Source organism: Amia ocellicauda, chromosome 7 (assembly GCF_036373705.1).
Source record: "Amia ocellicauda isolate fAmiCal2 chromosome 7, fAmiCal2.hap1, whole genome shotgun sequence".
Lineage (NCBI taxonomy): Eukaryota > Metazoa > Chordata > Actinopteri > Amiiformes > Amiidae > Amia > Amia ocellicauda.
The window spans coordinates 38,141,875-38,152,024 of record NC_089856.1 but is presented as its reverse complement, the minus strand read 5'-3'; the positions used below and the strand labels follow the sequence as shown (position 1 = coordinate 38,152,024).

The 10,150-nt window shown below is 36.4% G+C and overlaps 1 protein-coding gene across 1 annotated transcript; it reads right to left on the bottom strand.

Annotated features, from left to right (window-relative positions):
• Positions 1 to 397: 397 nt before the first annotated feature.
• LOC136754139 (extracellular calcium-sensing receptor-like) lies at positions 398 to 8,243 on the bottom strand. Its single transcript, XM_066710471.1, has 6 exons — positions 8,044 to 8,243; positions 5,130 to 5,424; positions 3,935 to 4,732; positions 1,897 to 2,124; positions 1,687 to 1,810; positions 398 to 1,311 (listed from the first exon to the last, which is right to left on the bottom strand). Exons 1-6 carry the CDS (start codon positions 8,241 to 8,243, stop codon positions 398 to 400), a joined length of 2,559 nt encoding a protein of 852 aa, XP_066566568.1.
• Between the last annotated feature and the right edge of the window lie 1,907 nt (positions 8,244 to 10,150).

Genomic DNA, 10,150 nt, shown 5'->3' with positions numbered 1-10,150 from the left:
TTGCATGTTTAAAACAAGTCACTGTGTACTGGTGTTCACAAATTTTGTCTGATTGTGTGATTGATTTATATTGGTCTAAGCCAGGTAACAACACAATGCCAAGTCTACATGAAAGCTCTCATTAAACATTTTGGGTCTTACAGCACAGTAACATCTAAATCTAGTGTGGTGAAATTATAATTGAATGTGCTTAGTTCAGTGTGAGGTGCTGGAAAAGCTTTGACATTGCACCTTAAAAGTGCTTGAATTTGACTTCTGAAAAGCTGTATGAACCCGGTGTATTATATTTATTTAATTTTAACTGTTTTTCAGAAATCTATATACATAATGGGTTGGGTGGTTTTCCAGAACAGTGAAGCAGAATATTTAAGATTAATCTTAAATGTATACATTATTTCTACAGTGATTTTGAAGGCACTTTACCCATTAAATGTTTTTTTGTATTTTTCTGAGGTTTTAGTAAAATAATGTAACATTTTGGCATAAAAATACAAAAAAGTAACCCGAAACTGGAAGCTAATATGGCAAATATCTCCACAGCTACAGTGAACTTCCCAGGAGAGCTGATATAAGCTGGGATAAAGGTGATCCAGACTGCACAGAATATGAGCATGCTGAATGTGATGAATTTGGCTTCATTGAAGTTATCAGGCAGTTTACGAGCCAGAAAAGCCAACACAAAGCACATGGCAGAGAGGAATCCAATATACCCTAACACAGCATAAAACCCCACTGCTGATCCTACATCACACTCTAGAATGATTTTTTCTTTGTAGTACTTTATATTTTTGTGAGGAAAAGGGGGTGATATTGTCAACCAAAGGACACAAATCAGGACCTGTATGAGTGTGAAAGCAAGAACACTTAACCTCTGCTGTGTGGGCCCAAACCATTTCATAATATTATTGCCTGGCAGTGTAGCCCTGAAGGCCATTAAAACCACTATTGTTTTCCCCAGAACACAAGAGATGCACAGGACAAATGTGATGCCAAATGCTGTGTGGCGCAACATACAGGACCACTGAGAGGGCTGGCCAATGAAAGTAAGTGAGCAAAGGAAACACAGGGTTAATGAGAAGAGCAGGAGGAAACTGAGCTCAGAGTTATTGGCTCTAACAATTGGAGTATGTTTGTATCTGAACAAAATAATTGCTATTATCATGGTAAGGAAAGCACCAGATATAGAAATTGATAACAATAGTATTCCCATTAATTCATCAAAAGACAGAAACTCAATTGTTTTCAAGACACATTGATTTCTCTGCTCGTTTGATCTGTAATCCAAAGGGCATTTAAAACACTCCAGTGAATCTGAAAATAGAAATGGAACAAACAATTAAAAGCAAGTTGGTTTCCTTGTCATTCATGTCTTAATTTATAAAACAAACATTGACACTTCCTGAAATGTGTTCTCATCCAGAGGACAATACTTTCTAGACATATGAAACTCATAAGCAAAATTCAATGTATTTTATCAGTACTAGTTTGTGGATATAAATGCCGAATTTGTGATTGCCGCAGACTTTTAAAAATTATTTTTCCTGTTTGTCTTTCTCTAATGGTATATATTGTTGTGTTTTATCTTAATATTTGAATATTTAAATCAGAATTGTTTCTTACAAGTCCTACATCAAAATTATGTTAGTCCTCACAAAGGCAGAGCACTACCATATGTTTTCAACTCACCTGTTGCATTACTGAATTCTCCCTCAGCACATGGAATGCAGTCAAAGCAGCAGATTGGCTTTCCTTTGACAATTGCCTTACGAGTCCCTGGAAGGCAGCTCTCACTGCAGACTGACTTTGGCACCTTAAGCACAATGATATATAGTCAGAAAGTTAAATAATACATCATTCTATTTAATTTTAATATATTTCAGCCAGTACGAATATTACCTCATCCCGATCACCAGCCCACACTGCTCTGACTTTATTCATTACAAATCTCGGTGCATCTGGTAATAAGGCATCATATAGACCAATAACTTGAAATGCTGTGATTCCCTCCATGTTACGTTTCCAATTCACTAATGAATATCGTGCTGCTGGATCCCCATTATCATCAAAATAGAACTTCTCTCCATTCCAGGTTGTGAAGTTAACTTCTTTCAGGTAATGTAATACCTACAGGATAAAACAAGAAACTATAATTTTATCATAAACCTTTGCAAACTATGCTCTCTGTAGTACAATACAGTGAGGGAAAAAAGTATTTGATCCCCTGCTGATTTTGTACGTTTGCCCACTGACAAAGAAATGATCAGTCTATAATTTTAATGGTAGGTGTATTTTAACAGTGAGAGACAGAATAACAAGAAAAAAATCCAGAAAAACGCATTTCAAAAATGTTATAAATTGATTTGCATGTTAATGAGTGAAATAAGAATTTGACCCCTTTGACTTAGTACTTGGTGGCAAAACCACAGAGGTCAGACGTTTCTTGTAGTTGGCCACCAGATTTGCACACATCTCAGGAGGGATTTTGTCCCACTCCTCTTTGCAGATCCTCTCCAAGTCATTAAGGTTTCGAGGCTGACATTTGGCAACTTGAACCTTCAGCTCCCTCCACAGATTTTCTATGGGATTAAGGTCTGGAGACTGGCTAGGCCACTCCAGGACCTTAATGTGCTTCTTCTTGAGCCACTCCTTTGTTGCCTTGGCTGTGTGTTTTGGGTCATTGTCATGCTGGAATACCCATCCACGACCCATTTTCAATGCCCTGGCTGAGGGAAGGAGGTTCTCACCCAAGATTTGACGGTACATGGCCCCGTCCATCGTCCCTTTGATGCGGTGCAGTTGTCCTGTCCCCTTAGCAGAAAAACACCCCCAAAGCATAATGTTTCCACCTCCATGTTTGACAGTGGGGATGGTGTTCTTGGGGTCATAGGCAGCATTCCTCCTTCTCCAAACACGGTGAGTTGAGTTGATGCCAAAAAGCTCGATTTTGGTCTCATCTGACCACAACACTTTCACCCAGTTCTCCTCTGAATCATTCAGATGTTCATTGGCAAACTTCAGACAGGCCTGTACATGTGCTTTCTTGAGCAGGGGGACCTTGCGGGCGCTGCAGGATTTCAGTCCTTCACGGCGTAGTTTGTTACCAATTGTTTTCTTGGTGACTATGGTCCCAGCTGCCTTGAGATCATTAACAAGATCCTCCCATGTAGTTCTGGGGTGATTCCTCACCGTTCTCATGATCACTGAAACTCCACGAGGTGAGATCTTGCATTGAGCCCCAGACCGAGAGAGACTGACAGTTATTTTGTGTTTCTTCCATTTGTGAATAATCGCACCAACTGTTGTCAACTTCTCATCAAGCTGCTTGGCGATGGTCTTGTAGCCCATTCCAGCCTTGTGTAGGTCTACAATCTTGTCCCTGACATCCTTGGACAGCTCTTTGGTCTTGGCCATGGTGGAGAGTTTCGAATCTGATTGATTGATTGCTTCTGTGGACAGGTGTCTTTTATACAGGTAATGAGCTGAGATTAGGAGCACTCCCTTTAAGAGAGTGCTCCTAATCTCAGCTCGTTACCTGTCTAAAAGACACCTGGGAGCCAGAAATCTTGCTGATTGATAGGGGATCAAATACTTATTTCACTCATCAATGCAAATCAATTTATAACTTTTTTGAAATGCGTTTTTCTGGATTTTTTTGTTGTTATTCTGTCTCATTATTACCATTAATCCATCAAATACTTTTTTCCCTCACTGTATGAATATATTCTTATAGATATTATTACTACTAAATACGTGTGGATATTTAAATACAACATATCAAAAACGTTTTTAATTTTCTGTAATATTACAAAGACTATGTAATACATATGAACTTCAATTTCAGAGATAAATACATTTTAAAGCTGTTTAGTTTTTTTGTGTGTTTGTTTGTTTTGTTTTGAATTCTGAACAAAATGAAGGAAAACTATTTATTTACCTGCCACGGTTCTGTCTTGTTTTTGTTTGCACATGTTTTATTTTGAAAAGGTCCTTGGCCGTTTTTGCATGTAAACAGATGATGTAATGAGTGGGCTACAGCATACACTGCTTTATAAACATTGTATAGTATCCCCATGTCGGAGACATCAGTGTATTGGTTATTCATGCCTTTCAAAGCCTCCATCCCTGTGCATCGATTTTCACCTGTTAAGCTACAACTGAAGATACTTTCCCAAAACTCATTGAAGCCAGAGTTTCCAGGTGTGTCTGAAGGACGGGCATTGAGAATGAATTCTTTCAGACCTGGTATTTCTACATTTGGAATTGCCAAGCCAACTGCCCCACCCAAAATTTTATAGTTTGCCTTTGTTGCCAGGTACCTGTCAATAATCCATGCCTCACTGCCCACCCACTGGAGGCCTGTGACATTCTGAATCAGCAGTTCTTTAACCAGCAGAACAAGATCTGTACCAGATGTAAAAGCAACTATTACCTTTGAAGAAGATTCCTTAATAATTTCTGCAACTTTCAGGAATTTCTCTCTAGGAAGAGTTCTATAAATGGCCTCTGAATATTCAATACAAATCCCCTCCTGTTGGGCAGCTTGTACAAATGTAGCCATCCCATTGTTGCCATAATCATTATCAGTCCTAATGGCCCCAACCCAGGTCCATCCAAAATGTTTAACAAGCTTTGCCAGAGCTCTGCTTTGGTAATAATCACTTGGGATTGTCCTGAAAAAGGTGGGGAACTCCTTCCTGTTACTGAGGCATGCACAGGTAGCAAAATGACTGATCTGTATAAGAGAAAAGAATGTTACATGAAGAAAATATGTTTATGTTTACAAATGTCTTTAAAAAGGTTAAATTGTGATTTAGATATATACCAATATGAGTCTTGTTCACTTCTTAGTTCTTGTTCAAGTCTTAATTCTTAATTTACTGTGAGTTTCTTCATTGAACATGTTATTGGACTTTACCTTGACTCTCAAAGTTCACTTTTTGAACCAAGGAAATGAACAGATCTTAGGAAATTGAATTTGCTCATATTTTTCATTTCCATTCATTAATGTATTGCACTCTCACAACCATTCACACATTAAAATAGACAGAGATAGTGAGAGAGATAGACAGATAAATATATACATAGTTTTTCATGCAACCTATTAATCACATTAAATAAAGTTTTCTCACCACTGGCATCCCAAAGGGTCCAACAGTTGCTGCAATGCCTATTGTTGGTGTTGAACTAGACTGACCTATGATTGCATGGACTGTGGATGGTTGGATGCAGGACTGGTCTGAGAGAAATCCTTGTTCTTGGCCATTCATTAAAACCAGAGATGCTTTTATAGACAAACTTATGGTACGACAGGAATCATATATCTTATATCCCAGGGTCACATCAGGAAGAATGTCTGAACTGTTGTTTATTTCTTCAATGGCAAATATCATAGTTTGAGAAGACTGTAACTCTTTAGGATCTACACTGTGGAGAAAATACACACTTTGCAAATTAAATAATATTTCTAATCAGAATCATAATTATAATAGTAATTAGTGAAGTACCACAGATATGTATTTAAATACTAACTATATCTTTGGAATGATAATACTTCATTTAATATATACATTGAGGGAAAAAAGTATTTGATCCCCTGCTGATTTTGTACGTTTCCCCACTGACAAAGAAATTATCAGTCTATCATTTTAATGGTAGGTGTATTTTAACAGTGAGAGACAGAACAACAAAAACAAAAATCCAGAAAAACGCATTTCAAAAAAGTTATTAATTGATTTGCATGTTAATGAGGGAAATAAGTATATGATCCCCTATCAATCAGCAAGATTTCTGGCTCCTAGGTGTCTTTTATACAGGTAACGAGCTGAGATTAGGAGCACTCTCTTAAAGGGAGTGCTCCTAATCTCAGCTCGTAATCTCAATCCTGTAGCGCCTGCAAGGTCCCCCTGCTCAAGAAAGCACATGTACAGGCCCATCTGAAGTTTGCCAATGAACATCTGAATGATTCAGAGGAGAACTGGGTGAAAGTGTTGTGGTCAGATGAGACCAAAATCAAGCTCTTTGGCATCAACTCAACTCGCCGTGTTTGGAGGAGGAGGAATGACCCCAAGAACACCATCTCCACCGTCAAACATGGAGGTGGAAACATTATGCTTTGGGGGTGTTTTTCTGCTAAGGGGACAGGACAAATGCACCGCATCAAAGGGACGATGGACGGGGTCATGTACCGTCAAATCTTGGGTGAGAACCTCCTTCCCTCAGCCAGGGCATTGAAAATGGGTTGTGGATGGGTATTCCAGCATGACAATGACCCAAAACACACAGCCAAGGCAACAAAGGAGTGGCTCAAGAAGAAGCACATTAAGGTCCTGGAGTGGCCTAGCCAGTCTCCAGACCTTAATCCCATAGAAAATCTGTGGAGGGAGCTGAAGGTTCGAGTTCGAGTTGCAAACCTGGTGGCCTCTGTGATTGCCAACAAGGGTTTTGCCACCAAGTTCTAAGTCGAAGGGGTCAAATACTTATTTCCCTCATTAACATGCAAATCAATTTATAACTTTTCTGAAATGCGTTTTTCTGGATTTTTTTTTTTGTTATTCTGTCTCTCACTGTTAAAATACACCTACCATTAAAATTATAGACTGATCATTTCTTTGTGAGTGGGCAAACGTACAATATCAGCAGGGGATCAAATACTTTTTTCCCTCACTGTATATATATATATATCAATCGGTCGATTAAATATTTGATCGGTTAATCAATGGGCATTAGTTGATTAATCAGTAGATTAAAATAAGTGTAACAGTGTTTAAGTGGTTGTGTCACACAGTAATACTTTAATTAATACTAAGCATTGATATTACAGTATTACAACGCTCATCTGGAATGTTAAAAAAATATAATAATAATAATAATAATAATAATAATAGAAATGTATATTTAAAAAAAATCACAATCATTATAATCAGCAAAGTAAAATATAATTGCTACGGCAAACGGATGTTTTGGTCACAAATGATACTGTAAACTTTATCATTGTCCTTGTAAGAAAAGCATTGCTTGCAAATTAAACACAAAACCTTAACTTTGTCTTCAATGTTTCCTTACGAATCCAGTTTGAATCCAGAGCTAGACTGTTGTTTTAAGTGACTTGTAACTCTCCAGTTTGTTTGAGGATGTTGTACTGTAACTCTCTTGATTAATTTTCTTGCGTGATTCACCTTTATAATTTAACACTATTTGTACAGGGCTGGCCAGTTTGAAATATTTATTTTTTAATTAAGTTCCTGAATACACTGTGCATACCCGGCGTTTTATAGTTGAATAAACACAAATCAAGTTCAAGTCGCAATCTCTGCCTCACGTCTAGTCTTTCATGTGCTTGAAAAACAGGTATTGTATAGCATTACAAATGTCTTCTTACAACTGTAGTCAGATTGAGTGGACACTGAGAGTGGTTACGCCACAAATAAACAAGTGTTTCATTTATTTGTTTTGACTGTGCAGTGTACACGTTTAGAAAAAAAAGCACTTTGATGTTATTTATACCAATAATTGTAATGTTTTATGTTCGTGTTTCCATATAAATACCCTACTCCATTTGTGCTAGTTTTTTTTGATTGTTTGCCTTTCATTACTATACCACAGCGTTTAAATAGCTATTGGTTTATATAAATTAGCAGTTTTGGCTCTTATATGTAGTTCAAAATGTCGGCGCTTAGTGTTAACCGTATAATCACCAGTCATTAAAATTTAAAATAAATAAATAAATTGCTCGATTAAATAGAGAAAATATTGATTGTTGATCAATTCATTACTATTAATAGATCTGATTAATCAATTAATCAAGGCATATATATTATGGCTGCCTCAATTAATTGATTAATCGGATCTATTAATAGTAATGAATTGATTGACAATCCATATTTTCTTTATTTAATCGAGCAATTTATTTATTTATTTTAATTTTTAATGACTGGCGATTATACGGTGAACACTAAGCGCCGACATTTCGAACTACATATAAGAACCAAAATACCAATATATATAAAAAAAACATTTATATTTTAGTATTCATAAAACACTAACCTTTCACATGTAGTTTGTCCTGGGCTGACGTATGTCGTATTTAAAACAACAGGGTTTCTATGAATTGAAAAAATAGCTCCTATATTGATGTCCCCTTCTTTTGAAAACTGAGGCAGTTCTTTTTCTCCATAAGGCTGACAGATGGGCTTCTCAGCCCTTGTGAACAAAACAATTAGTATTACTTTTGAAAGCAGCAACATAGTATATCTTATCTTTCCCACCCTGCTGAGAGACAAGTACCTAATTCACAGCACTTATATACTGCTGTGTACAACTCAAATGCTAAATTATCAGGTGAGTCTCACACAAATATATAATTCTCAAAGGTGAATGCAATGTTTGTGTTTTGTTTTTCTGCCTGAGAGAAAGAAAATTGAATTAACAATCAGGTTAGTGAAAGCCATTAGCCTAGATGGATTTCTCACTAATTGCTAATATGTAAGGCCTTAGAAAATGAATGCAAGAATTAGATCAGATTAACTAACAACACTCTCAGAGTAAAGTCTCATGGTGCCAATCATGCTGATCTAATTGGTACACAATAATTTTCGTCCAAAACAAAAGGAAGTTAGGGCCTTTTTTATTTTCAGAAAGTTCAGCTGCGGTCTTCTGGTGCCAGACTAACTCTGCCTCCTCTCCACTCCTCTTCCTCCAGAGCCACTCCTTTTCATCCCTGACCCTAAATTGTGGAACGACCTTCCCACTGAAATCAAGACAGCAGAGTCCCTGACCTCCTTCTGTTGATTACTCAAGATGCATCTTTTCAGACTGTTCTTGTAATTTAGTTTCCTGTAAAATTGCACTTATATAATGTTTTGTCAGTCTTGCTTTTGCATTAATAGTACTCGTATTGTTTATTTTGATTGCCCCTATGCCCTTTCCCTTAGCTCTTAACTGTGAGTTAACACCTTGTCTGCACTTATCAGCTTTTATAATCTAAGATGTAAGACTTATATATTGCTTACTGTATATCTCATATACACTTGGAATTGGCAAATTGCATTATGCCTTGAACTGTACTGTATTATTGCCCTTTGTATTGCTCTTATATTTTGCAAGTCGCCCTGGATAAGGGCGTCTGCTAATAAATAAATAAATAAATACATACATACATACATACATAATAACAGGTCAGCAATTCCTGTTGAAAAAACGGTTGATTAAACTGGATAGTTTCTGTATTGCGAGTAACCAATCATTCAGAAAGAAACCTGCAGTCTAGCAGTACTTCAAATACAATGAGGAAATTAAGAAAATGTCTTGTAAGATATTAACTTAATTTAACTAAACCAATTGTGGCTGCAATATGACTGGAACAAATACAACGATTGAAGCGACCTGATGAAATAAATCAAAATCCATTTGTAAGATTTTTGTGTTTATTTATTTCTTAGAGAAACAAGTGAAGGCCTTGGGGATAAAATAATTATTTTGACTGTAAGGTAATCCATGATTCTTATATATATTTACAGTAATATTTAATATTTCAATTTAATATAAGCTACATTTAGGTCAATATGACAAAATTAAATAGCATGACTAAAATATGACTAAAACTAATGCAATATTAGTTGACTAAAACTAATATTTTAGAAAATTTTTAGTTGACTAAATAAAGAAAAGTTCATGAATAAACTATATCTCAGAGACATTTTAGTCGACCTGACTAAAACTACGACTAAATAAAAAACTAACACTTGAAGAACTTCATTTCTTTCCCTGTGTGTCTATGTAAACAAGGTCACTGTCTCACTGTGCTGCAGTACTGTGCTATAGTTCAACCCTGATACCTAGAAGAACAAAGTCTGATAAGAACCAGTTTTCACCAGTAATTTGGGCTCGATACATCGTACAAACCCCCCTAAATTTAACCCAGTTTGACCATATATGGGTCTTCCTGAGCAGTTGTCAGGCAGAAACCAAACTTCCACTCATCCCAAAAATTCAGAATTCCGAAACAAATCTGCCCCCAAGGGTTTCAGATAAGGGATTGTGAACCTGTATTTATGTATATAACTGTTAATGACAAAGAATGGAGAACTGTTATATAAAATGTTTTTTTTTTTTTTTTTTACTATTTTTATTTCTAGCATGTAAACATGTTCTG

What these genes read in the sequence shown, in the direction of transcription:
- LOC136754139 (XM_066710471.1), bottom strand. Translation starts at nt 8,243, where the DNA reads ATGTTGCTGCTTTCAAAAGTAATACTAATTGTTTTGTTCACAAGGGCT. An exon ending in ACAAGACAGAACCGTGGCAG is followed by an intron (nt 2,125 to 3,934) that starts GTAAATAAATAG and finishes TTTATCCTGTAG; the next exon opens with GTATTACATTACCTGAAAGA. An exon ending in AGAATTCAGTAATGCAACAG is followed by an intron (nt 1,312 to 1,686) that starts GTGAGTTGAAAA and finishes TTCTATTTTCAG; the next exon opens with ATTCACTGGAGTGTTTTAAA.